General features: G+C 44.8%; 2 protein-coding genes across 2 annotated transcripts in view; one reads left to right on the top strand and one right to left on the bottom strand.

Annotated features, from left to right (window-relative positions):
• Window positions 1-14,767, top strand: part of Cdon (cell adhesion associated, oncogene regulated) — an 83,584-nt gene extending 68,817 nt beyond the window's left edge. The window contains exons 17-20 of the mRNA XM_042674955.1: window positions 444-721; window positions 3,637-3,716; window positions 10,546-10,823; window positions 12,144-14,767. Of these exons, the coding sequence (XP_042530889.1) occupies window positions 444-721; window positions 3,637-3,716; window positions 10,546-10,823; window positions 12,144-12,307 (800 nt within the window). The 3' untranslated portion in view covers window positions 12,308-14,767. The remainder of the gene's footprint in view (window positions 1-443; window positions 722-3,636; window positions 3,717-10,545; window positions 10,824-12,143) is intronic.
• A 1,632-nt stretch (window positions 14,768-16,399) lies between these two features.
• Window positions 16,400-27,051, bottom strand: Vsig10l2 (V-set and immunoglobulin domain containing 10 like 2). Its single transcript, XM_042674828.1, has 12 exons — window positions 26,970-27,051; window positions 25,285-25,638; window positions 24,777-25,052; window positions 22,907-23,182; window positions 22,072-22,320; window positions 20,997-21,257; window positions 18,711-19,001; window positions 17,953-18,249; window positions 17,180-17,302; window positions 16,912-16,936; window positions 16,756-16,805; window positions 16,400-16,497 (listed from the first exon to the last, which is right to left on the bottom strand). The coding sequence occupies exons 1-12, from the start codon at window positions 27,049-27,051 to the stop codon at window positions 16,400-16,402; spliced, it is 2,382 nt and encodes a 793-aa protein (XP_042530762.1).
• Window positions 27,052-27,930: the final 879 nt, after the last annotated feature.

Raw genomic sequence — 27,930 nt, forward strand, 5'->3', positions numbered from 1 at the left:
GCATGCGCTCTACCACTGAGCCACCTTCCCAGCCCCTATTGACTGTTTTTCTATGGTTAATTTTTCTTCTATTAACAGTCATAACAGACTCAAGGTTCCTCCCCATTGTCAAGAAAAAAAAAAACCAGAGTAACTTTATTAAAACTGCTGGAAGATTTTTTAGAATGCCTTCTCTTTTTTTTTTTGCTCATGGGGCTTGAACTCTGGGCCTGGGCGCTGTCCCTCAGCTCTTCAGTTAAGAAGAGCTAACCACCTGAGCCACAGTACCACTTCCAGCTTTTTCTGGGCCTTATGCAAGCACTCTTCCACTGAGCCACCTTCCCAGCCCTAGAATGCTTTAAAAAAAGTAATTTGTAATTTCTTAGGGGTTTCATTAATAGAACTTCCTTAGCAAGGAGGTTATTTCAGTATTTGACTTTGTATTTCTTTTGTTCTCTTAACAGAATATGATCCACCAGGATATCTCTACCAAGGGTCAGATATCAATGGACAGATGGTGGAATATACCACTCTCTCACCCACAAATCGGATCAATGGGAATGTCCATGGAGGCTTCCTAGGCAATGGCAACCTCAGTAATGGCTGCTCCCATCTCCACCACAAGGTCCCTAATGGAGTCAATGGAATCCTGAATGGGAATTTAAATGGAGGGCTTTATTCTGCACACACAAACTCGCTAACGAGAACGCACATGGAGTTTGAACATTCTCATCTAGTGAATGTAAGAAACTTGATTATAAATAATAGCTTTGCTCTGCCTCCGGTGCTAAGGTACCGGAACAGGGTCAGCAGACTTGACTTTTTTCAATGGAGAAACCTTACAGGTTCACAGGGACGCAAATGGTATTTAGCACTATGAGCACCTGAACAGAGCAATCTTGATCATTCTGCTCTCATTAGGTAATAGTTATATTTGTTAGCCTGGTGTCTAATTTTTTAATTATTTAACATCAAAATGGAATCCCAGTGAAAAACGGGTCCAGAGTTCTTGTCATGATGAAGAAGAAATACCACTAGTCCAGACCAGATGCTTGACATTTTATTTATGTGGAGTTTATTCTAAAAACCCAAATGCTGAGAAGTCTGGCTGATGGGGAAACTTGATTACAGCAAGCTGGGAACAAGACCATTGGTTTGTTTTTTTTTTGTTGTTGTTGTTGTTTTTGGTCCAGTTGTGGGGCCTGAACTCTGAGCCTGGGCGCTGTCCCTCAGCTCTCCAGCTCAAGGCTAGCGCTCTACCACTAGAGCCACAGCGCCACTTCCGGCTTTTTTCTTTTTGCTTATGTGGTGCTGAGGAATCGAACCCAGGGCCTCAGGCATGCAAGGCAAGCGCTCTACCACTGAGCCACCTTCCCAGCCCAGAACAAGACCATTGGAAGAGAGCAGCATGCTATATTGTTACCCTATGAAAGAAGCAGCTAGAATGCAGTACCTACTGTTGCCATCAGGGTGGAAGACCAGTATAATTATGTTTTCTGATTCTTCAAAACATCTATAATTCTAGGTGAAATTACCAGATGTATACATGCTGGGATCTAACCCAGTTTTTGTTTTTTTTTCCCCTATACTGAGTGTCAAACCCAGGCCAGGCCACATGGTAGCCAAGTGTTGTACCATTGAGCGACAACCCTAAAACCCAGAGTTTTGGCAGTGTTATGTAGACCATGCAAAACATCCCTGTAAACTACCAGATTGTGACATCTAGACGTGTTGAGTTTGTTTTTCACAGTGTGTTTTGTTGTAGTGGTTTTGTGCAATTTTAGAATGGTAGTATTCTTTAGCTGCCACAAGGAGAGGTAAACCCTTTAAAAACTCCCTGATTTTAGAGATAACTCACTATTTATTTTGAAATGAGACTAGAATAACTAGTATATTTTAGGCTTATACCTGTTTAAGGTTTCTCTGAACTAGGAAGTTAATTATATTCTTTGGATGTGAACCCACATTATTTTTTTATCATAGATAATTTGTTTAGTTGGTTGAATTAAACATTTAGTTTCTGCCATTGTTCTGACTTCAGAGAAACTTGCCTTCACCCACAATTAGAAGCTTACAGGGTGATTTTTTAAATCTCAATTTTAATAAATTTTGTAATTTTATAATAATAATAAATTTTATGAAAATATTGCCTTAGGAAAACAAAACTGTAATAGAAGGATTTATATCATAAAGCTAGAAACCTATGGCTTTTATGTGACTGAGTTTTTGTATGTTATACAAAAAATATCTAATTTGCTTTAATGTATTTCATCACCAAAGGAGAATGATGGTTTCATTATTTTGTGGAGGAGACTTTCTAATCTTTTTTTTTGGTCACCAATTCTGTCTATAAACTACTAACATATCAGAGAAGGTCAGGGAGAAAGCATTAAGGTTTGAATAAGTACATGCCGTTTCATAAGAAGGCAAAATAAGACTAATGTTTGTTTTGAACAGAGAATTTTGTGTTTTCTGAACAATGCCTTGCTATTTCAATAATCGTTGCCCTATTAGGTATATAACTTTAGAACTTATCTGTGATTTTAACCCATTCATTTTCTTACTCTTCTCTCCTGGGTGGGAGAAAATGAGGACATTTTTTTTCAAGTGCCAGTGATCATTAAAATCATTGAATTAACTTTCACTGGCTGGAATAAATATACCATCTTGCTAGATGGGTTTATTCTTCATTCTCTGAGCCTTTAGAGCCTGCCCTCACTGATTGCATATACTATAGGAATACTCTTTCTCTCCGTGGATCAGAAATGCTAGAGCAAATTTCAGTCTTTTGGTTTGCTCCGATTCTGGCTGTTGTTAGGAGATGAATGGAAATGGAAAGTATTCCAGGGAAAACAATTGCCTGAACTTTTCCTAACCTTGAAGGCCTGCCTCTGGTCAGGGTGCAGTGGGACAACTCTCACACCCTTATCAAATTCACTTCTGCTCTTTGTCACCAGCAAGCAGAACTTTGACTCTGAGGCCAGTTCAAGTTTTAACTTCATATTTGCCGTTCTGTATATCAAGTGAGCACTTTACAATGAGGTATGTGTTAATCTGGGCATTTTCTTTAATGGCTAGGCGGTTTCCGCCAAAAGCAACAGCAAAATATTAATACTGCCCTCCAAGTCACTGCTGGCTGAGAATCAACTCCATCTGGAAAAATATGACATGTCTTAAACCTTAGTGTAGTCAAGTGAACAGAACTAATCGAAATAATTACAGGAAAATGAAGATGAGATGAGTTTGTGACATCATACTAACAGACTTCACGCCCTGTCACTCCCAACTAGCATCACATCACATTTTTCCATGACTGCTAAGAAAGAAAAAAAAATGAATAAGAGGTTATGATCTGTGCTGTATTTTGGGAGCCAGTAGATTTGAACCTCTAAAGGGAAATGACTAACCTCCTCCCTTCGTTTATTTGCCTTTCTCTAGGACCGAAATGCGTGAAAAATAGGGTAGTAAAGTGTTTGGAGTACAGTTTAATATTGTGAAGAATAAATAAGAAGCATAGCATTGCTCAGAGAGTTGGCTAAAATGAACCATGAACTTATTGATTATGGACATGTATTTGTGATTCATTGGCCAGTGGTCTATGACATTCAGCTTGTGTTCTTTCTCTCTCTCTCTCTCTCTCATTTCCTTCCTGACTAGGGTGGAGGAGTGTACACAGCAGTCCCTCAGATTGACCCTCTGGAATGTGTTAACTGTCGAAATTGTCGAAACAACAATAGGTATGTTAATATGTACCAGAACAAAGTGGCATAAGGCATATGTTTTCCTTCCTGTTCTTTTCCTGCGGCAAAGGAAAGTCTTAAAATGCTGCCTAAGGTATAAGATACTTGCAGTCTTAAATTCAGGGCCATTGTTACTTTCTGCTTTATAATTTTGTTCTTTCTCTGCCTGGCTTTCTTTACACATAGCCTGACAATATTTAAGGCTTTGTTGCTCATGGAAATGATATTCAAAGGAAGAATCATTCTCTACATACCGCCGTAATCTTTTCTTACCTATTATTTTCCACTGTATGTGCTGGGATATTAATAAATGAGCCTATGTTTGACCTCTAAGGAAAAAAACTCCACAACTCCCATGTACATAATATTTTCATAGTAACATTACTGATTTTTTTACTAGATTATTCATTTTAATTGCTAAAATCTTAGGGTTAAATAGCAAAACCTTGCTGATTTTTAATTATTTATTTTAAATTTTAAAGTGATATAGACCCAGTATTTGATACAAGATAGAATTATATAGAGGAATGTATGTATTTCAATTTTCACATGGAGAAACTAGATACAGTGGTACCATCCTAGCACCCAGGAGGCTGACACAAAAGGATCACCAGTTTGAGGCCAGCCCAGGCTACATGGTGAGTTTAAAGCCAGCCTGGACTACATAGTGAGAACCAATCTCAAAAGAACAAACAGACGGGCTGGGAAGGTGGCTCGGTGGTAGAGCGCTTGCCTTGCATGCCTGAGGCCCTGGGTTCCATTCCTCAGCACCACATAAGCAAAAAGAAAAAAGCCGGAAGTGGCACTGTAGCTCAAGTGGTAGAGCGCTAGCCTTGAAATGAAGAGCTGAGGGACAGTGCCCAGGCCCAGAGTTCAGGCCCCACGACCGGACCCAAAAAAAAAAAATTTAAAAAAAAACAGACAAAATAAAAACACAAAACGAATCAACTTCAACACCTAGAAAGCTTTTTTATGCTACCACTTGTTATTTGAATTCCAAAGGATTATTAAGCTTCTCAAAGTTGTGTCAGAAATCTTGATTCACTACTCAGCATAATAATGACACTGGATTCTAATTCTATACCTAAAAAGACATCATTAGTACAGAAAATATTTGGAGTATGGATTGCAGTTTGGATATTTCATGATTGAAAAAGGGTTTGAACTATATTTTAAAAATAAATTTAAAGACCAAGTTGTCTCTGAGAGTTATTCACACCAGAATTTCAAGAAAGATCTGGTTAATTGTAGAATTAAATGTACATTGTTTTGGCTGAGTACTGTGGCTCACACCCATAATCTCAGCAACTTGAGAAGTAGAGATCAGAAAGATAGAGGTTTAAGCAAAAAGTTACCAAGACTTTTTGCCAACAAATAGGCCAGGCTTGGTGGGATATGTCTGAATCCCAACTGTGCTAAGGCCCCATGTTAGATGATCACAGTTTGAGGCCAGTCTGGACAAAAAAGTGAGATTGTACCTGATCCCCCACAAGAAGTAGAGACTTTTTGTTAGCACTTACTTAACCTGTTGAAAAATTCCTATATTATCTAGAACCATCTCCCTGGTTTATGTATTAAAATTTACATGTTGGGGCTGGGAAGGTGGCTTAGTGGTAGAGTGCTTGCCTTGCATGCATGAGGCCCTGGGTTCAATTCTTCAGCACCACATAAGCAGAAAAAGCCAGAAGTGGGGCTGAGACTCAAGTGGTAGAGCTCTAGCCTTGAGCTGAAGAGCTGAGAGACAGCGCCCCCGCCCAGAGTTTAGGCCCCATGACTGACAAAAAAAAAAAAAGTTACTTGTTAGGTATTTAATTTCCAAATGACTTTCAATTTTAAAATGTTCATACATGGAAGCCATGTCTGAGCTTGTCACAGATTACCACATTTGGTTAGGTAACATGCTAATGAACACAAGCTGCTCCTACACTTGGTCAGTGATCGGATGGATTCCTTATTACAGATGGTTTTCCCTGGATTCAAACTAGATTGTTCTCATGGCCATCAGCAGATGTTGCCTCTCACTACATGTTAGAATGGTATAATGAGAAGACCTTTGGTCTAAGAATAAGAAGTCCTGGGCTTTGCTGCTTCTTAAACCTCTGATATTTGGGGAAGTTATATAGCATCTCTGAGGCTCTTTCCTTTCTAGAAAAAAAAATGAAAAGATTGTCCCAAGTAAATATAAAATTGCACCCACCATAATCTAATTGTAGACTTTGGTAAAGATGTGTCTTTATGATAAAATACCATCTTATTACTAAAAATACCCTCCATTTCCTTAAAAGCATTTAAGCAACCTTTGTCATCTTGAATTTGTGGCCATTTGTATGTATGGAAGTATGAGTCTGATCATGTACTAGGATTTAGCCTAGCCTACCTTCAGAAAGCCTACAGTTAGTAATGGTTCTCAGGGCGAGAAATATAATGAATAGAGTTCAGAGAAGCATGGTGAATCTTACAATTTTATATGTAAAACAGAAAAAACCTTATTTTTGTAATAAACAGCAGAAGAGTATGCGATTTTTACATTAATCAAAAGGAGGGGCTGGGAAGGTGGCTCAGTGGTAGAGTGCTTGCCTTGCATGCCTGAGGCCCTGGGTTCCATTCCTCAGCACCACATAAACAAAAAGAAAAAAGCCAGAAGTGGCGCTGTGGCTCAAGTGGTAGAGCACTAGCCTTGAGCTGAAGAGCTGAGGGACAGCGCCCAGGCCCAGAGTTCAGGCCCCATGACCAGACCCAAAAAACAAAAAAGGAAACTCTGGCCTAGTAACATCCATCCTGATTCATGTGAAGCTTTCTGAGAAGAAAGTCATATTTTTGCTCAATGAATGGTAGGCATGTATAGCTTAGATTGAAGGAAAGAGACCAGGTAGATATCACTGTAAGGAAGGCCTTTGTATACACACTGGTCTTGGGGTCAGGGTGCAGATGGAGACTAAAATAGATATTTAGGAACATTTGTATGGAAGTATTCAGATTAAAAAACAAATAAGATCATCCAGAGGCAATAACCTGGCTGATTATTTTTATATATTTAGTCTAAGACTTAATTTACTTTTATTTCCTGCATCTTTACTGTGATTAGACATTTTCATAAGATATCTTACTATTTTTTTTTTACTTACTTCCTTGATATATTGCCAAACAATAAAAGAGGAGAGAAAGAGAGCTGTAAAATAAGGAGAGTGAGAAGGAAAAAGACAATTCATTTATTTGTTCACCCAGCAAACGTTGGCAAAGGTCTACAGTTACCAGTGCTAAACTGGATGCAGCAGACATAGCAGTGAGCCAGAGAGATATGCCCTTGCCTGCTTGGCGCTTAGAGTTTGGTTTAGGAGAAGACATAACTTTCTCATAAATGACATAAATCAGAACAGTGGATATACAATTAAAGTTAGATGCTTTAAAGGAAAAGTCAGGGAGGATATGTTAGAGAGGAAAGACCTCCCTAAGCAACGACATTTTTTGCTAATCTCCGAAGAATTTGTAAAATCAAGTAAAAGAGGAAGAGATAGGTTTGGAGCTTTCCAAGCAGAGAATTCTATTTATTCCAATCTCTAATAATGCAGAATGCTTAAAGCCCCAGAGAATCTAAAGAAGGCGGTTGTAGAAGGGACTGAGGAAATGAAAGGTGCAGAGGTCAAAAGGGAGAGAAATCACATCACTCAGAACCATGTTGAGTGAGTGAAGGATTTCCTCAGGATAGCATCATGAGAAGACTGGTTTCTAAGAACACGCTGGATACCATTTGAAGAATAAATGGGTTGAAGTCTAGGAGGGGAACAGTGTGGGGACAGTTAGGATAGCAGTTGTAATAGTCCAGATGAGAAATAGTGGATTAGGGTAGTTGAACATGTGGAGGCAACATGAAGAATTAGAGAGATTTAGAATTTAGCAGTAGATAAGTTTGGGAGATTGAAACAAAAATAAAAATTAGGGTAATTGGAAGGGGAGGGTAGTGGAAGGAAGAGTCAAGGATGGATCTAGGTAGTTGGGTGCAATCACTGAGCTAGGAAACACTGCAGTGATGAGTGATTTACCCAGTAGTGTCTTGTGTGGCCCACCCTTTTAGATGTGACGTTGCCCTGATCAAACTCATGTTTCGTGTCCCATCGCTGCCCAAACACTCATAAGGTCTCCCTTACGGTCCTTCCTACACGGAACCTCACCTGTACTGGGTCCTGTTGCTCCAGTTTCCTTTCTGTCTACCTCCTCAGGTTTAGACGTAAATGTATTTCTTTGAGTGGACTTTTAGGAAGCAAGTCGTTACTGACCTTTAGTCCCTTTTTTTTAATCCCTATAGCTTAGGAATAGCTGTCTGGGGAGAAACATTGCCTGAGTTGTTGTATGAACTGGAGGAAGCATGATTGGAATAATAATTGAAAATGAGCAAGAGGAGAGAGTAGCACTGTGGGGAAGTTTGATTTTGCTCTATGAACTTTGTGGTATGTTATGAATGCCTGCCTGCCTGCCTGCCTCACTGGATTTCCTTAGCTGGAACCTTTTCAGGTTTTTAACCCAGTAAGAGTTCACTGTGAGAAGCTAGAAAGAAGCATATTTAGTGGATCTTTGCAATTTCTCAATTGAGAAATCTTTCTGTGGGTCAGGCATTTCAAGAATTAAACAAAGCTGGGTACTGGTGGCTCACACTTGTAATCCTACTAAAGACGCTGAGATCTGAGGATCATGGTTCAAAGCCATCCCAGGCAAGAAAGTCTGTGAAACTCTTACCTCCAATGAACTACTCAGAAAAAGCTGGAAGTGGAACTGTGGCTCAAACGGTAGAGCCTTGAGCACAAAGAAGCTCAGGGACAGTGCCCAGGCCCTAATACGTTCAAGCCCCATGACTGGCAAAAAAAAAATTAAAAAATTATTAATCAAATACATCAAAAGCTGTCTGCCTTTCTCCTCATTTAGATGCAGTATTGCAGCTCTGGATATGTAAACAGTATGGTTTGTCAGTTGGCTTGGCTAGTTTAATGGGAAGGGATTGACATTAAATGGGATCTGTTTGCCATCCATCTTGATAGTTTGTTAAGAGAAAGTAGAGAGGACACTGATGAAATTCACAGATGAACAAACTAAGGTCCCATCAGGAAAGAACAAGAAATTAAGGGGCCTAGTGAGACTGGAAATGGACAGGAAGTAGCCAATCAAAACTCAGCTTGAAGAAATGTATATAACTCACCTAGTGGGGGGAAATGTACAAGCTACGTGGCTGATAGTCAGGAAGAGAACAGAAACTCTTGGGGATAGCACTCTGGAATATATAGATCATACAAACCATCTCCAAGTGTTTTTGCAGTGACATCCTCAAAAGCCTGTGTCCTCTTACATTTGGGAGCTCTTTCACAACTGAAGCCACATGTGCTCCAATGAAAACTGGGTACAGAGATGAACAGAGAGTATTTTAGGGCTTCTTTCAGGCCAAGGATTTGATTTACTTAGTTGGTTTGTTAATTGCTCGGCATACCTTCACTCTTTCTTCTAGCAGATCATTTTGTTATTGCTGATCGTTTTGTATAAACTTAGTATCTTCCTTTTGAAGAAGTTATATATCTTCCTCATCTGTTTTCTGTTTCTTATATGAAGGCCAGGGATCTGTTGTCAGAGAGTGGTGCTTGGGGTCATTTATTTATTTGTTTGTTTGTCAGTTGTTTGGGGGTCAGTTTGCCACGTTCACTAATGCACCCCAGTCTTGTTTCCCAGCATTTATAGTCACCTCCAATGTAGTGGCCACTGGTAAATTAAGTCCCCAAAGGAAACTCCTAGTCTGATACTGGGCATTGTAGCTTCTAGCAGTTTGACAATGAGAATGGAGGATGGGGCCTTGGAAGAATGTCATCAGGGTTCTACTAGCTCCCTACATGAGACACAGTGGCATGAGGAAACAGCAGAGATGAGCTGAATATTAAACCATCACCCAAATATAACTTTCAGAAGTCTCCCAAGTACCTGCATGAAAATAAGCATCACGCATCCAAGAGATTCATAGTTAGTCCTTGCCCTCAGGGATAATCAAAAGAGAGACTGTGGGCTGGTCTGCAGTTTAGTGGGATCACATGGGTTCCATTCCCATGCACACGTGTGTGCATGCACGCATGCATGCATGCATACACACACACACACACACTGCAAAACTTACATAATGATTTAGCCTAATTGCAGTAACTCTTCATAATGTTTAACAAATAGTTAGCCATGTAATCAGACATGGAATAGTTCTCTGGAAAATATTTCAGAAATAGCCAAAATATATTTAGTCAACTTCTAACTACCTTTGTTTTCCAAATACAATCCTGAATCTGTACTGTTCAGATGGTTAAATAATATTTTACTATTTTTTGCGTGATGCCATTTTCCTATCTTATAGGTTAGTCAGACAGGCCAAAAGATTTTCTTAATAAATTGATAGGTCCCAGACAACCTGAATTCTTAAAAAGTAGCACAGACTTTTGTGTATGATAAACCTGGCGTTTTCTGGTTAATTAGAGGTGGAGTCTGTGGACTTTTCTAACCCATCTGGCTTCCAATTTAGCTCCCAAGTAGCCCAGCCTCCCAAGTAGCTAGGATTACAGGTGTGAGCAAGCAGTACCTAGCAAGATTCTGTTCTTGTGATTTGCCTTTTGATGCATTCTCCTGCAGTATTCCACCGTAGCTGTAATTTTTGAGCTCTTGGTATTTCAAGGCATAATAATCATAAAGTCATTTTTAAGTACCAGTGTTCATTTAAAAAATCTGTATATATACAATACCAAATGCTATTTCAGATTCTAATTATTGATGCCCCTGAGACACTCCTGTTTCTTTGGTTTAAACTCTGCAGGTGTTTTACCAAAGCCAGCAGCACGTTGAGCAACAGTGCCCTCTCTGTGGTCCCCGTGGGAGCCCCTTACCCTCAAGACAGCCTGGAAATGAAGCCCCTCCGAGCCATGAAGATGCCTGTGTGTCTGGCTTCCACTGTCTCTGACTGTGGCCAGTTTCCTGAGGAGAGCTTCAAGGACAGTGTGGTACTAACACCTACCCAACACTCCTGCTGTCAGGACAACACAAATGATGTCAACTCTGAGTCCACAGAAGATGACCCAGCAGAGTTTAACAGAGGTACGGGAGGGTGTTTTAAACTATAGCTTTCTCAGTGGTCTCTGATGGGTTCACCTATTTCCTACAAGACAGAGTGAAGGTTTAGGAAACTTCAAGAAAAGATAGGTTGGATAAAGGATTATTTGAAATCCTATTATGACATCCTCACGTCTCCTGCTGTTAATCATATTTGAGATAATTAATAGACCCAAATAGGCTTGGGTTTTCTTTGTACCTGCTGAGAGAATGACACCTTTATGATATGAGGTGAGTTTGCTTGTTTGTTTTTTAATTTTGGAAGTACTGAGGTTTGAGGCCTTGCACTTAACCAGGCAGACACTCAACTGGAGCCCTTCTTGCTATAGTTTTTTTTTTTTAATGGGGCCTTGCATTTATGCCTGCCTTAACCTACACCATGGTCCTCCTATACCTACACCATGGTCCTCCTATACCTACACCATGGTCCTCCTATACCTACACCATGGTCCTCCTATACCTACACCATGGTCCTCCTATACCTACACCATGGTCCTCCTATACCTACACCATGGTCCTCCTATACCTACACCATGGTCCTCCTATACCTACACCATGGTCCTCCTACACCTACACCATGGTCCTCCTATTTATGCTTCCTAGATATCTGGCATGTATACCACATCCAGATTTTATTGCTTGAGATGGTATCTGGTCAATTTTTTGCCAAGGTTGGCCTGGAACTCGGCCTCTTGAGTAGCTATGGTTACAGGTATGAGCCACCATACCCAACTAAGCTTTCTTTAAGATAGTTACTTTAGAGTTTTTAGAGGTATTCAACCTAAAGACTTTTATGCTTTTTAAACCTACTGTCTCTCACAAATTTAAGCCAAATATAATTGGACTCTACTTTGGCTCATTGTTCCTTCTCTATTGCTCAACATTACTATTTTTAAACTCCTCTGTAAAAACCAGCCTTTATAGCCAAGTGCCAGTGGTTCATGCCTGTAATCCTACTCAAGAGGCTGAAATCTGAGGATTGAGGTTCAAAGCCAGCCCAGGCAGAAAAGTCCATGAGACTCTTATCTCCAATTAACTACCAGAAAACCGGAGTAGAGCTATGGCTCAAAGTGGTAGTGCTTTAGTCTTGAGCTTCTAGGACAGTACCCAGGCCCTGAGTTCAAGCCCTAGGACTGGCAAAAAATAATATATATATATATATATATATATATATATATATACACACACAAACACACATATACATATATATATGTGTGCTTGTATAGATAGATAGATAGATAGATCTATATATATATATATATCTCCTTTGTTTCATCCTGTTCCTCAACCCTTTCTGTTTTTCAGGAGACAACTATCTCCATTCAGAAACAGAAAACAAAACTTTAAGTTGGAACCCTCTCATTTTGTCACCTCTCTCAGAAGACTGTACTGAGAAGACAACATGGTCTCCTCCTGGCATTCCTTTAGACAGCCCATCAGGGGTCCTTCAGCAACCCCAGGAAACCTGAGGATGATCATGCTCCCACTGCAAGCTAGTAACTGCACACACCGGCCCGGGGATGGACAGTATGAAGGCCATTCATTCAAACCAGAGAAAAGCATTATTTATTTTTTTGTAGTCGTAATGTCATGAATGTATCTTAAAATGTGTGCCCTTTTATATTATTTATGCTGTAGAAGTTTCCTCCTCCATTTCTTCCTTTCCTTTCAATAGGAAATGGCCTCATATTTCCTAGTTTTCAAGCATTTGGAGAATGAGGGGTCATTCTGTGATAGTAAGAACTCATGTCGTGGGGTCCAGTGTTGCTGACCAATTCAGTAAGAAGGGAATTGCCCAGTCCATTTGAAGTTTGCCACTAGCCATATTTCCAGATAGAAAGCTGTCATTTGATATTGTGTTATCAGACATTCTAAGAATGTTTTGAAACCAACCACAAGTGTGACCTAATGTTTATAATAGCAGGATTGGCTGATGAATTGTATGAGTGCCTTTCACCACGGTGCTAATAAGACCTGCTGACTCACTTTCTGTCTGCACGTGAGCACAAGTAATGTTCAATCTCAAGGTACTAATTACTAAGCGGTATTATGAAGCAGGAAGAGTGCAAGGTCTGGTTGGATTATTGCCCTATGCAGAAAGGAAACCAAGGCCAGAGAGAAAAAAAAAAATCAGTGCCTTAATGTCCCACTGCTTTTCAAAATACATGCTTGAAACTAACATTAGTTTCCTAGCTATCACAAGAGAGTGTATGAATCAACTTTCTATATAACTAACTGCATCCATCTTCCCCAACATATGTCTATATCTCTTATATATAGAACTGTTAGTGAAAATGTATTGTCTCAGCTGGGCCACTATGCAAGGGTTACTTCCAGGGGAATGTAGTAGATCATTCCCTAGTTGAATGTTAGGCTGGTGTAGAGTTGGTGTAGATGCTAGTGCCTACCTTCCATGTTGCTTTACTGCAGTTTGCCTGGTTTTGGAGGGAGTAATCTGCAGCCCTTTGCTCTGTGACTAGCACAGGACAAAAGCCTAGTACACAGAATACGAAAACCTACCCTGTGTGTCTTGCCAATTAGGTTAGAGTGATACTTTTAGAAAATTTGGGGGAGTCCCGTGTTCAGGTGGTCATTCTGACTCACAAAACAGAAGTATGGTCATAGAAAGCCATAGGTCAGAAACTGCTTTTAAAGAATGAGGTTGTATATGGGACACTGTCCACAGGAAGAGAAAAATTACCTTTTAGGCAATCTCATTGTGGACTGCTTTATTTATATTATTAGTAACGCTGTTTTAAGTGTTATCCCTTTTATTGTATTTTATTTATAAAAATGCCTTTATATATTGAGATATATGAATATAAATATAAATATATAATTGCCTTTATGTTTAGGAGTTACGAGTTCTCTCTTAGAATGAGTTGCTCTGAACTTTCATGCCCTGCACAGTCACCAGACACAGCCCTACCTAATGTCGATCCCCCCAGGAGATGAAAGGCCCTAGGACAATGTGGGGAACAGCGGTCACATTTGCAGAGGAACTACTGTGGTCAGTGCTCATTAATGATATCTCACCCAGTCATCACAACAAATCTACAAAATAGTTGTGGAACTCCCAGGTCATGCGATGAGCCACAGAGACTTAACTTGAAACCTGGTTTATCTGGAGTCGCCTCCCATTTTTCCATACCACTTTCCAGAAGCGTGTGGTTTACTCTTTTGACAGAAGCAGTCCCATTACGTGTGCTGCTATCTGCCCCAGCTGTGGAATTTCCCCAAGGCTCTGACTGCAGCCAGGGAAAGGCACCTTCTGGCCTACCAGGGAAGAGCTCTTTGCCTGGTATTTAGTCTTCAGGAATCTATGGTTCAAACTTTGAAACCCCTCCTCTCCCCACCCCACATTGGAGAATTTGATTTTCCCAGCTCAGTGATGGCAAAGTCAGTTAGAGCTTCTTCTCGTGCCTCTTACCCTAGAGTCCCATGGATTCCTTATTGTACCTAATCTAATCTTCCCTCCCGCCCCCACACTTGACCATTTCCCCAACTCTCTGATTTTCCTCTGCATTACATACTGACCATCATCTGGTGATAATTGCTATACAGAGTACCTGTTATATTACAATGTTCTTCACCTTTGAAATGGTCTTTTCAAAAAGCATTCCTTGCTAGAGTTTACTTTTGTGTAATGACTGAGTCTCTGAAGACTAAGGCATCACTTATGACGTATGTCATTCAGCTGCAGCACTGCCAAGAGGCCACCTTTGTGACTGAACTGCACCTGTGTTACTCTCCTTTAACGTAGTGACTGAGATGCATGCTTTGTACCATATTGAAAAGTACTCTTTTTTCTTCCCCTCTCAAAGCTGTAATATGATGTTTGAAATTGTACATATTTTAAGTGATGTAGCTTTCGACAGGTTTTATTTAGTTGACATGATTTTATATTAAAAAGAGAATGCTGCTTTTCATGTTGTCTCCTGTGAAGACGGGGAGACTCAGACATGCCTTGTCTGTTCCCAGTGACCATACTATTTGCATGGAGTGGGTGTAACGTCTTGGAGCTCCATCTTCATCTTCCTCCCGCCCCCCCCCCCCCAAAAAAAAAGATTCTCCCGTGTAGATGCAAGAACCAGGTTAGTTATCTGTGTGCTCTAACTCTGGAGGTCCAGGCCCCGAAGGAACAAACAGGCTCTTGGGCAAATGTTGAATAGGAATGCTGAAGAAATTCTGGTGTGGAGGTAAAGGGACCCTTGGATCACCAAGCATTTCTTGGAAGGGAGGAGAAGGGAAGTAAGATAAAGTCCTTCCTCACACATTGTCTATGTTTGCCACCTACCCAGGGCCACAGTGTCAGGAATTTCAGAGTAGAAATACAGTCACCTCAAAAGAAGTTTTGTTGCCGGGTACTGGTGGCTGTGCCTGTAATCCTAGCTACTCAGGAGGCTGAGATCTGAGGATTGTGGTTCAAAGCCAGCCCAGGCAGGAAAGTGCATGAGACTCTTATCTCCAATAAACCACTCAGAAAACCAGAAGTGGTGCAGTGGCTCAAGTAGCTTTGAGCTGAAGAGCTGAGGGACAGCGTTTAGGCCCAGAGTTCAAGCCCCATGACTGACAAAAAAAAAAAAAAAGTTTTGTTTTACTGCCCTGATGGGGGGGGAGGGGGGAGGAGGGGGGAGAATTTTCTAGGCCTCTCTTCATCAGAAAGCCAACATAATCTTTGTTATCCGATGTGGCCCTTTTGTATTTTATTTCCCATACTTAAATAAGCCTCCTTTAAATCTTAACCCCAGTCCTGAGAGTTTTGGGAGACGCTGAAACCTCTCTTCTAATAAAGTCTAAGTCTGTGAGAACTCAAGTCACTTCTGAAGTTTCTCTCCGTTTTCTGTCTCCCGTCAGGCGCCACTTTCCTTATTGCTGGCACATCATCCCTTGGCTGGCTGGCTGTTTCTTCCCATCTGAGTCCCCTGTGGAGGCAGCTCTGAGAGTCCTCACTCCTCGAAGTCAGCTGAACAAGCACTCATTTGTGTTGCACTCTGCTTTCAGACACACACACATACACACACACTTGGAGCCAGTGACTCATGTTGGCAGCTGACGAAGTGTGACTTTGGAACAGCCTCTCCCCTCTAGTCAGCCAGCTCCCCCAGGCCGGGTGGCTGGATGCTGTTTCTGGAACACCTTTGTGTCCGGCTGGCAAGTCTGACCACTTGCAGGTCAGGGATGCTTCTAAGCCGCACTTGAACAAAGGCAACACATCCATGCATCCAGCTTCCCCTCGCTAGACGTGGGCACTGCAATTAGCCTCTCTCCGAATAAATTGCAATTGAAGTAACCCTCACTTAGTAAGAATATTAGGTGTGATTTTCTTAGCAATGGCTCCATCTACAGTTCTCCTGTTTTCTTTTGTTGTTGTTGTTGTTTTCCTGGAAGCAGCTTACTTGCTCATACTTCTGTCGCCAGGCCAAATCTCTTATGACCAACATATTTGGGGTCCTCAGACTATAGAGTCTAGTATTAAATGAATCTGCTATTTAAGACCAAGGTTTTAAAAACCAAAGTGCCCATATCTTCCCATCTCCCTTGGCCTACTTACACCTTCCTCATGGTGTTGCAGTCATTGTGATGGTAACACTGACTGGAGCATCAGTGGCTTCTTGTCCAGGATCCAAACTTGAAGAGGTAACTGGTGTCTCTATGCCTACCAAGAGCGTAGATGGACAGAGAAGAGATAGAGAGATAGGTGCCTTAGTGAGGGATGGCATGGCTGATTTTTCTCAGAGAACAATCAGTCCAACAGCATGTGAATGAAAGTCAGCTGACCAGGACTCAAAACTCGGGATCTTTCTTTCATTCATTGGCTGATGCTCCACCACCTGAACCACACCTCCAGCTCCCAAGGGTTGGTCGTTTCTTTTTGCATTCTTCTGGATAATCTTTAGTATAAAATTGTGCTTACCTGTGTGTGTCTCTGGGTCTTCTGAGCCCCTCTGTTGGTCCCTGTGCTCCCTGTGGAGAAAGGACAAGAGGAAAGTTGGTAGCAACTGTTTTCCTAGCCTTCCCTTGTGGTGAAGACCAAAGTCCTCCCCTAGAGTGACCAGGGCCCCCTACTCACAGGGGAATAAGCAGCTGCCCGAAACCTGCAGGAAGAAAAGGAGAAGAGTTACTTGACAGACTTGACATGGTTCTCATGAGAACGATCCTCCTTTGCCTCCCTGTGGTCTCCATTCCTGGTCTCCAGGAACCAGAAGGAGATGGCCCAGAACCTGACGCTGGGGTCCGGAGACCCAGAAGACAGCATCAGCCTTAGGGAAAGGGTCACAGATATTAGGAAGAACCTAATTTCTCCTTTGGGTGTGTGTCTACCAAGTTTTCAGACTCACAGGGGAAAGTCTGAGGGTGCCGCGCTGCATACTGGAACACCAACAGAGAAGCCACTGTCGCCACCACCATTCCCGTGCCTGCTGCACCCAACACTGCTGGATAGGCACTGAAGGGAGGGTCCACTGGGGAAGAGGGGAGCAGAGCGTGGGTTGCAGGGGTTAGAGCCACACAGGGTGAAGGAGGTGGGTATCCTGATCAGCTTGTCGGCCAGTTGCCATGGGGCCCCCAGAGAACCTGGCAGTCAGTTCCCTCCCAAGGGGAGAGGTATTCTGGCTGCCTGGTGCTCCTGATCATTTGAGTCCTCCGCCAAATCCCCTATTTCTGGCCCAGAAAGCAGAAGGCTGCTTGTCTTGGCAGTCTAGCCATAAAATGAGAGTTTCCCAGAACACAGAGAGAGATCAACAGGAAACGGAGAGTGCTCTACACCCCAGGAGTGAGACTGAGACACAGAGTGGGCTTCCTCTCCATAAGAAATCTCCACCGCCTTCCTCCCTTCTCCCATGTTCCTTCTGATTCAAGCTGGGTTGAGTTCTGCCCCTAGGCCTGGATCCTCTTGAATCCCCAGGAAGGGGTTGGAGAGAGTAATCGATACTACCCAAGCACCCCCAAGGAGAGGGTAGAATACAGGACAGACTGAGGTTGGGGAACCCAGCAAGAAGGAAGCAAAGGAATGGAGGGGGGTGGGGGCATTGTGTGGACGAGGGTCGAGAGGAAGATGGCCCAGCTTTGAGGAGGGGGGAAGATGAGTCTCTCCCTGCCATCAGCCCAGCACCTGGTGTCTTCACCTCGGAGGGATGTCCTGCGGTTCGGTGATTCAGAGCCAGGATTCGGAAGGCATAAAGGACCCCTGGGTCCAAGCCTCCCAGAAGCCGGTCCCTGCTCTCTGGCTCAATGTCTCTAGCTGCTGTCTCCCAAGCCCCTGTTCCTGGGCTGGGGACACTGGCCCTCCGCTGCACCAGAAAGCCAGTCAGGTTCCCAGGGCCCTGAATGGCCCACTGCAGCTGCACCTCTCTCCGGTGCCGCCTGTACATCAGGTGGCTGATGGTAACATTGGGAGGAGCCGGATACCCTGGAGGTGAGTGGGGTGGGGAGAGAGGCGGGAGGGAACACAACCAGCCACATTGGTTCCTGTGGAGAGACTGCCTGCAGTGTGGAAGATGGACTAGATTGGAGATATGCTAGATTGGGGTTCGCACTCCTGAGCAAATCTACCAAGTCCACTTTCTCCATGAAATGAGGACAAGGAAATGGTTCAGATGGCATGGAATTCTGCATGCCTGTATTCAAGATGGCATGAGATGCAAACTCGCTAGCCTACCCAGGAATCGGCATCCGATTCATGACTCATCTCACCCACCAGGATTGTACTGGCTTGGGAGCAGGGAAAGGGGGTTCTTCTTGAAGCCCGAGGGAGCCCAGGGTGTCCAAGTTTTAGAGCAAGGAATTTCTAAGGCTTTCTGCAAAGGACTCTGGGACTGCTAGTGTCCCACCATCCTCTTTGCCACCCAAGCACACGCCCGCTGCACTCACTCAGAACCTCTAGCCGCACATCCTGGCTGCTGTTGCCCACAGCATTGTGGGCCACACATTGGTAGGTGCCCCTGTGGTGTGCTGGGTCAGCGTCTCGGATTCGGAGGTGCAGTTGGGCACTCGTGGAGTAGAGCATGTATCCAGAAGTGCTCTGTTCCACCTGCTGTTGCCGAGGTGCCAGCCAGAGGAGCTGGGCAGGGGGCACGCCCCCCTGAAGAGTGCACTCCAGCCAGGCCTCTTGCCCCTCCAACACTGACACCTGGGACTCAGCCACTGCCAGCTGAGGGGCTTCTGCAGGGACAGAAAGTGAGGATGGAAACAACCGATTGTCCCCAGCTCTCCAGAAGGCTTGAGGGAGAAACGTTGGCCAGTAGTAAAAGGGGGTAGAAAGCAGAAGAGAAGAAAAGATAGAGGGCAGTGAAGCATGTGCTGGGCCCGTCCACCCTCCTGTCAAACTCCAAGTCTATACCGAGTGACCTTCACATCTGGTTAGCTGGCAATAGCAATGCTTCTTCACCTTCCTGCCCCCTCTCCATGCTTCCCCAGCCTCCACTCTTGCAAAGAGGGGGTCTTGCCTTACTCATGTCTACATAAACCCCCCTCTACTACCTGGAAGGGGCCTCCTTCCCCCTTATGCCCTCCCTCGCCTGGCTCCAGGCAGAGTGCTGGGCTAGAGCAGGTGTTCTGTTTTTATGGACAGACGCTTATTAAAGACCCAGACTCTCAGGTGTTGATGAATCTCCTATGATGGAATTTCCGGTCCTGAAACTGAGTAATAGGAAAGGAACTGTTTTGAGTTGAGGACCTCCTTGGAGGTCACCTCCATGCCTCCTCCCCTGCCTACCCCCAAAGCATGCTAGTCACAAAGCCTCTGGAGACCAAGAGGTAAATCATTTTGTGAGAGCTGTTGCATGTGCCCACCCCTGTGTTTGCTTTTTCCACATTTAAACATTTCTTAACATGTAATTTCTTTTTTTTGTCTCCAGTTGCTATTAGAGTAGCTGATCAGATGAAGACAGAAGGAAAAAGACCACAAGCAAAAGAAGGGAGGGAGACCTTTGACATCTGAAATATTAACGTCAGTCAAGAATGTAGCAGAAGCACCTCCCTATGCAAAGAGATGTCATTGAGAGATGCACTCGACATCCCCACACCTACTGTCCAATACCATAGTCACATGTGACCACTGAGAACCTGAAAGGGAGCCAGTCAAAACTGTTGTGCTTTCTGTGGGTTTTTGTTGGTTTGCTTGTGCTGGTCCTGGGGCTTAAACTCAGGGCCTGGGTGTTATGAGAGGGTTTTTTGCTGAAGACTAGCACTCTACCACTTGAGACACAACTCCACTTCCAGCTTTTTTTGGTGCTTAATTGGAGATGAGAGTCCCACAGACTTTCCTGCCTGGTGTTGGCCTGGTACAGTGATCCTCAGATCTCAGCCTCCTGAGTAGTTAGGATGACAGAAGTGAGCCACCAGCGCCCAGCTATATGTTGTGTTTTATTTATCAATACACTGGATTTCAAAAGAGGATGAAAAAAGAGAAAAATAGCTCATAAATATTTTTATTATTGCATGTTAAAATTAGAATACATTGAAATTAACAAATTTAATTCAAGATATTGAATTAAAAATTTATTGTAACTAAATATTTTTAATGTGTTTAATATATAATTAGATATTATTAGTATAAATTAAAATATATAATTATGTATTTTAAATATATTGTAATATGCATAATAAAAATAATTTTAATTCAATATATTGAATTCTGTTCAATATATTCCGTTGTCTTTTCTCTGACTTGCTTTTAATGTGGCCTCAAGATAATTTAAAATCACATGCATAGCTTGCATTATCTTCATATTGGACATTAAACCAGACCAATCTCTCTTATTTTAGGGATCAAAAATCTTTAAGACTGCCAGGTGCTGTAACTCACACTTGTAATTGTAGCTAGTCAGGAAGCTGAGATGTAAGAATTGCAGTTCAAAGCCAGGGAGGAATGTTCTTGAGACTCCTGTCTCCAATTAACTACCAAAAAGCCAGACATAGAGCGGTGGCTCAAGTGGTAAAGTGCTAGCCTGTGCATGAAGCAGCTCAGGGGCAGGGATCACGCCTTGAGTTCAAGCTCCAGGACAGACACAAAAAAACACCTTTAGTGGGAGGTGAATCAGTTTCTTTCCATTCCAACACAGCTCCACCTGCCCCCAGGTCTGGGTCCTTCGTTCCGAAGTGCTGCCCCTTTTGCCTCAGCCCCAGAACCAGGCTCTAACCCTGGCTGTAACTCACCCAGCCGGATCTGGCAGTGAAGATCTGCGCTCCTGAGGGGATGAGAGCCCCGGCAGGTGAACTCTTTACCAGACAGACCTCCCTGAGCCTTCAGGAGGTGGACTGCCAGCGAATCACTGCTGCCGCCCAAGGGCTGCTGCTGCCCATCGAGCCAGCTCAGAACAGCAGCAGGGTGACCTCCAGGCCACTCACAGCTCAGCATGATGAACTGGTCGCCTACTGTAGCTGTGGTCCTACAGGTTGGGCTCCAGGGTGGTTCCCCTAGAAAGGGATGGTGGTTCAGCAAGGGCCTATGCGAGGAAGAAGGCCTTAGCAGGCCTTCCTTCCCCCTCCCCTCTCTTCTTTATGCCTTTCACTCATTCCTCCATTACTCTGTCACTCTTTTATTCATCCTTTCTAGGGGCCTGGCCACGTGGTAGGATAATGAGAGTGGACACTAACAAACATTTAAAGAGTGTAAAAAAGCTGGTTGCTGGTAGCTCACGCCTGTAATCCTAGCTACTCAGGAGACTGAGATCTGAGGATCATGGTTCAAAGCCAGCCTGGGCAGAAAAAAAATCCATGAGATTTTTATCTCCAAGTAACCACCAGAACACCAGAAGTGGAGCTATGGCTCAAAGTGGTAGTGCCCTAGTCTGGAGCCTCAGGGATAGCGTCCAGGCCCTGAGTTCAAGCCCCATGACTGACAAAAAATAAAAAGTGTAAGGCTATAGGTAGAAAGGGCATCCGGAGGAGGACCTTGCCGACGGAATCACGTTAGTCTTGGATAGAGAGGGGCAGAAGAGGAGGCAGCAGAGAAAACATTGGAAAGACATTTCCAAACCAACGTGTCATAGAGTATAAGGCTGATGGGCTGTCCATGGAGGCTGGGGAACAGCGAAGAGGGGGGTCGCATGGGCTCTATGCATGAACTAAAGAGGCCAGAACATGGCATCAGATGGAACTTGGGGAGCTAGATGCTGAGGGGTGAATTACTCATATGTTTCATAGCCTGAGATCTGGAATTCCACCCTAGGCCCTATCCAACCCCTACCCACACTGCCTGCAGCCTCCCAGCCCCTGGCTGTTTACTTACAGAGCGTGATCCTGCAGAGGGCTGGCTGTCTCAGGGATGGGTGTTGGCCAGTGCAGGTGAAGACACTGTTGTTGGGGAGCCCAGTGGCTACATGACTCCAGGTGACATTGCTGGGGGCGGTAGGGCCTGTCCCCTGGGGTCCTTCCCACTGCAGCTGGGCAGCTGGAAGCCCCCCAGGCCAGGTGCAGAGCAAAGTCACAGCCCCAGGGGTGGGGAGCACAGTACAGGAGGGCTGCCTCTCAGGGGGATCTGGGTGGGGGGTGAGGAGACGAGAGGAGGGGCTAGAACCACATCCAGTGCCCTGCAGGCCTGGGCTAGGAAGGGGCTTGAAGGCCTGGGATGTCAAAGTGGGAGAGGCTGGGAGAAGTTGGCGAGTAGAGAAAGACTGGATTTCTCTGAGAGGATGACAAGGAAACATACTGAGGCCTTACTTAGATCAAGGAGCAAGAAGAAAAGGGTTGGCAGGAGTCCAAGCTCCTGATGAATACCAGAGGCCTTGTGGGTAGTCCAAACTCCCATTCTCTTCTCACCAGTCTACCAGTCATCAGTCTACCCTTCTCTGTGCCTCAGTTCAGGCCTCCGGACCATGGGAAGAACTATTTAGGGAGGGGTGGTCATTTAAGGTCAAAGACTTCCCCCAGAGGGTTTCACTATGGCCTCATGTGTGCCCTCCCCCACCCCAGCCCCATAAGTCCACCCGGCTCTCCTGATATACCTCCCTCCCTCATACTGCTGCCAGTTTTACCCCACTTCCCACAGCGTGGTGGGGCCTGTCAGCGTCCAAGTCTGGGTAGGCTCCGGCTGTGGGTGCCCCCGCCCCCTCCCGTACACTCACAGTAGATGGTGAGTCGGATGGTGGTCTGGGTGCGGGTGTCCAAGTGCCTGTTTTGGGCCAGGCAAGTGTATAAGCCTGTGTGGGTGCGGCCAGCACTGGCGATGATGTAGATGGACCCAGTGTGGATCTGAGTATCATCATGGAGCCACACGTAGTGACTTGGAGGGTTGGATGCAGCCAGGCAACTCAGGGTCACCTCCTGTCTCTCACTGGCCCAAAAGCCCTCGTCGGTGAATCCCAGGGGCTCCACAGTGATCACCGGCTTGTCTGGACCATCTAGAGGCCAAGGAAGACCCATCACACCTCCCCGACCTAAGTCCTCTCACTCACTCATGTCGCCTTTGCTGAATCTGTTCATCCATTCCTGGAGCAGATAATTCACCCCCATCCTCCAGTTACTCCGAGTCCAAGGGGCCATGGTCACAGGGCCATGCAAGGTGAGCAGGGCTGCTGAGGGTGGGCAGCCTACATGGCAGGGCTCAAGAGGCAAGCTGTGAGTCTAGGGACTCCCAAGAGGGACTGCTTGTGTGGGCTCATGGAGAAGGCATGCAAGAGCTTGCTGGACAGAGGAAGAAAAGTAGGGTGGCCAACCCCCCCAGCATGCTCAGGTCTGAGGTTACTTGGGCCCTAGGCTCTTGGTCTCTGAGAACTGCAGAGATGGCATGTTGGACAATACGCTGAGCCCTGAAGTCAACACCTTTTATTTGCTGGAGGGCCTGATACCTGAGGAGACTGAAATCCCTGCCTGCCTCCATCTCACTCCAAGCTCCTTCCTGAGAGATCTCTCGTTCACCTGGCTCTTCCATGTCACCTCACAATTTCCTCACACCACCACCATTAAGACAAACAGGTTTCCATTCATGGCTGCTCCTTAAAACCTCTAGTCTAGAGTCTGTATAAGCTACAGAAAGTGTTTTTAATTCTCTAGTAAGCCAAATCTTAGGAAATATGGCCAAATTCAGTTAGACAACAAAAAGTACCAACTGGTTTTAACTTTCTTGAGACATTTCATGTATCCAAAATGTTACTTTAATTTAATTTAATGAGAAGTTATTGATATGCTGGGCACATCTCACATCCATAATCCTAGCTACTCAAGAAGCTAAGATCTGAGGATCCTAGATTGGAGCCAGCCCAGGCCAACAAACCTGAGAGACTCTTCATCTCCAATTAACCAGCAAAATGCAGGAAATTGATGCGGCTTACATGGTAGAGCAACAGCCTTGAGCAAACAAAGAAGCTAAACTAGAGTGAGGATGTGAGTTTAAACCCCCGTACAGGCACGCGCTCATTCACACACATCCATGCACATGCGCATGTGCATGCACACATACACACACATAATTCATGAGCTATTTTATATTTTCTCTTTATGATTGGGTTTTCAAAATCAAGTGTGCATGTTACACTTAGAGCTCAATTAGCTGTATTTTGAATCATCAAAGACACACGTGTGGCTAGTCTATTTGAACAGTGAGTTCTAGGGCACCCTCCTCTTCATCTTTCTCTTCTGATTTCTGACTTGGGCTTCTCAGCCCCAGCCTTTGCACTAGTTCTATGCCCTCTCTGCCCATGTGGGCTCCCTCTCTGTCTCCATCCATGGTTCAGCAATCACTTTGAACCATTCTTGAACAAAAGACTGACTGTGGCCATCCTTGAGCTTATCACTAAAATCATGGACATTGATGTACTCACAAGAGCTCATGTCCTCAAAAAGTTAAGAACTCTGGTACATTTGGCTCCAATGGGTAATGTACCCAGGGCCTTTTGCCTGTCAGAGTACTCTGGAAGGTTGGGGCACTCTCCTGTAGAATTTGGGGGAGCTCATGCTCAGGTGGGGAGGGGTGTCAGTTCCTTAGGTTCCACTTACACATGACATCCAGGAAGACTCTGTCGCTGCTCAGTGCATTGACGACATTCTGAGCGCTGCACACATACCAACCCAGGTGTGACCGGTTGACCGGATCCAGCCAGAGCAGGGGCTCTGTGAACCCAATCAGTGTCTCCCCAGGACCTCGGGGTGGCTCATGATACCAGGTAAAAGTCACCGGTTCCGTGCCCTCACGTACAACACACATGGCCTCCACGGAGACGCCTTCTACTGGGGACGGGTCACTCAGCCGCACCTGTGGCTTGTACACGGGCACTGGGCAGAGGAAGGAAAAGATCCTGGGTTTGTGCCTGCAGATCCTGTCCCCTCTGGCTGAGCGCTTGCTTGCTCACTCAGCCCTGAACATCCCTTCTCTGCAAAACCAGGTTTCCTCACTCTCTGGAGGAAAGCCTTGGATCCTCAGATCCAGCTCATGCAAAGAGAATGTGTAGTCCATGCAGCATGCAGATCAGCTGCAGTCAGCGGCCTCCCTGGCTTGGTGTCTTACCCAGCACAGCCAGTGTGAGGTAGGTGTAGGTGGTATGAAGCTGGCCTGGAGATGTGTGCAGAGCCTGGCACAAGAAGTGGCCCTGGGCACCCTCCTGGAGCTCCTCTACCAGCAAGCTGCTGTTCTTCAGACTCACAACCCCCAGAGTGGAAGCCCCAGCCTCCACCTTCCAAGAGACTCCATCAGTGATTGCCACAGGCCGAGGAACCACAGAATCTGTGGGGATAAAGCTCCAGAGGACCACCAATGAGGTAGGCCCAGAACCACAGGACAGCTCTACAGAGCCACCCCGCACTCCTTGGATGGACACAGCCTCTTCCTCTGGGGCATCTTTGGAAGTCAAGTAGGGCTGGCCTAGAGAGAGAAGGAGCAAGAAGAGAAGTCTGAGCTGCTCTGGGCTCAGCACACCTCATGAGCCTCTGCTTACTGTCCTAGAATCTTAGGCAGCCTGGGCTGGGAACGCAGAGCCTAGGAGCTGTTCCTGAGCCTTTTTTGCTCAAGACTAGTGCTCTATCACTTGAGCCAGAGCTCTACTTCCAGCTTTTTTTTTTATTGGAGATAAAAGTCTCATGGACTTTCCTGCTTAGACTGGCTTTTGAACTGCTATCCTCAGATATCAGCCTCCTGAATAGCTAGGATTACAGGCCATGAACCACCAGTGCTCAGCAGAATCCGTATTTTTCATAAACATTCTAAGGTCAATCTGATCAGTCAGATGACAATGACATGCCTGGGAATGCACAAGGTGAACATGGCTACCGGCATGTCAGAGTCTGGAGGTCACTGTGTAAGGATTCCAAGACAGTTCGAGGACCAGAACCCATCTTGTTCCAGTCCTATGGCAGCCAGGAGGAAAGGACGGCAGCCTGTGCTAGCCTTCCCAGAATTCTTCATTGGTCAATTAAAATGATGAGTTGCCTGGCACCAGGACCGCAGGACAACTGAGACCCTGTTCTTGCTGTTACAGAGTGCTTGGGGCCAGATGTTACTAGTCTTCATGGGCAAGTCATTCAGCACGTGCTCCCTGCTCAGGGCCTAGCCTTCAACTCAGTCTCAGCACAGGCACCCTCTTCCCCTACCCTTAGAGGGTGGCCAGCGAGGGGAGGTCCTACGTCCTGAAAGGTACTGAGAGCCTCAGTAGGCATGCTCAAGAGTAACTCACATCTCCACTGACCACACACTTCCCTTGTTCTTGTCAGAACCTGGACTGGACTCTTCCCATACTCTATTGACCTTAATTCGGACAACCTCATAAGCAACTTAACATATGGCACAACTTTGAGGAGCTGACTTATGTGGCCAAAACACACACTGTAGGTGGTAGAGCTGGGGTTGAAGCCCTGACTACTCCAGTCTTAGACAACCCAATGCCAGCATCTTCTCCAGAAAAAAAAAGACAGGCATGGTGTTTGTGGAAAGAGACACAATTTGGATGCCCCATTATGCTAAAAGAAAATGCTTGACCCAGAGTCAGAACTGTCTCCTTCCAACCCTCTGGGTATTGCTGTGGCCCAAACTATTCTCTCTAAATGTCTAGCCGATGAAAGGCATAGATAGATGTCACTGAGTATCCTGAGTGTCCTTGCAAATGCAAAAGGAAGCTCCATAAGGAATAAAGAACATCAAGGGAAATAATGGGATGGGATTAGGGAATGGACCAGCCGGGAAGGGGATGTTTCACTTACCTGAGGCCCCTTGATGCAGAAGGCAGAGGTATATCAGCAGCTGGAGGCTGAATGGTCTGTGCTGGGCCCACGGATCCACCATGATCCCATCTCTCTGATGGTTACCACCTAAGGCTCCTAGCCTCCCCTCTCTCCAGAGCACAGTGGCCCTGGGAGGATGAGGGTCTGCTCAGGTTGCCAACCTCAGCCCTTCCGATACCTCCACCACTCTCCTGTTACCCTCACTGTCCTGATTACTTCTGAATTATTCACCAGATGATTCACTCTATGCAGAGTTGGGAAGGAGGAAGACCCAGGGGAGAAGATCGCCAGCTTCCTATATTGACATTTGAATGATATTGTGAAATCAGTCATTGGATATGAAGAAGTCCTCCAACCTCAAGTCCAACCAACTACAACACAGGGTCCCTGAGCAAAGGGGCCTGAGGTTCAATACCCAGTAAGCACTCTCCTATTTTTCTTGGTTACATTGTGTTTTGTGGCACCCTGGTGGAGTGGTGGTAGGAGCTAGGGAGACAAACACAGCTGAAGAACCATGAAACTTCAGGATGTTTGCACACCTCTCAGAACTCTCATTTCTTCATGGATACATGGCTTAATGGCACTGTTATAGAATATTGTCAATATTAAGTGAAAAATTTATATTAGTATTATGTGGGTGTTTGCTAATACTCTACTTATTGATGGCAGAGAACAACAATTTTACAACCTTGTTTTGTGCACTGTTTGGTGTAATTTACACATAATGTATGTTTGGTTTAATTCATATGTGCATGCACATACACATACAGAGGTGAAATATGCCCTGCTTATAGTAGGTATACTATTTGTCTTCCTGGCTGGATTTGACCAATAAACTGGCCAATAAAGTCTAAATGGAACCCAGCCTTTCTGTTGTTCAGAACTCTCTGACTCTTCGTGCTATCTGTCTATCTCCTACAATGTCTTCCTACTTTAGCTA

This window comes from Dipodomys spectabilis, unplaced genomic scaffold, assembly GCF_019054845.1.
Source record: "Dipodomys spectabilis isolate Male_0828 unplaced genomic scaffold, ASM1905484v1 ptg000023l, whole genome shotgun sequence".
Lineage (NCBI taxonomy): Eukaryota > Metazoa > Chordata > Mammalia > Rodentia > Heteromyidae > Dipodomys > Dipodomys spectabilis.

Bases quoted from the DNA above. Each gene is read 5' to 3' on its own strand.
- Vsig10l2 (XM_042674828.1), bottom strand. From the start codon at position 27,051: ATGGTGGATCCGTGGGCCCAGCACAGACCATTCAGCCTCCAGCTGCTG. The intron at 25,639-26,969 runs GTAAGTGAAACA...TTCTCTCTCTAG, and splicing joins TCTGCATCAAGGGGCCTCAG to GCCAGCCCTACTTGACTTCC. The intron at 16,498-16,755 runs GTAAGCACAATT...CGCTCTTGGTAG, and splicing joins AGACCCAGAGACACACACAG to GCATAGAGACACCAGTTACC.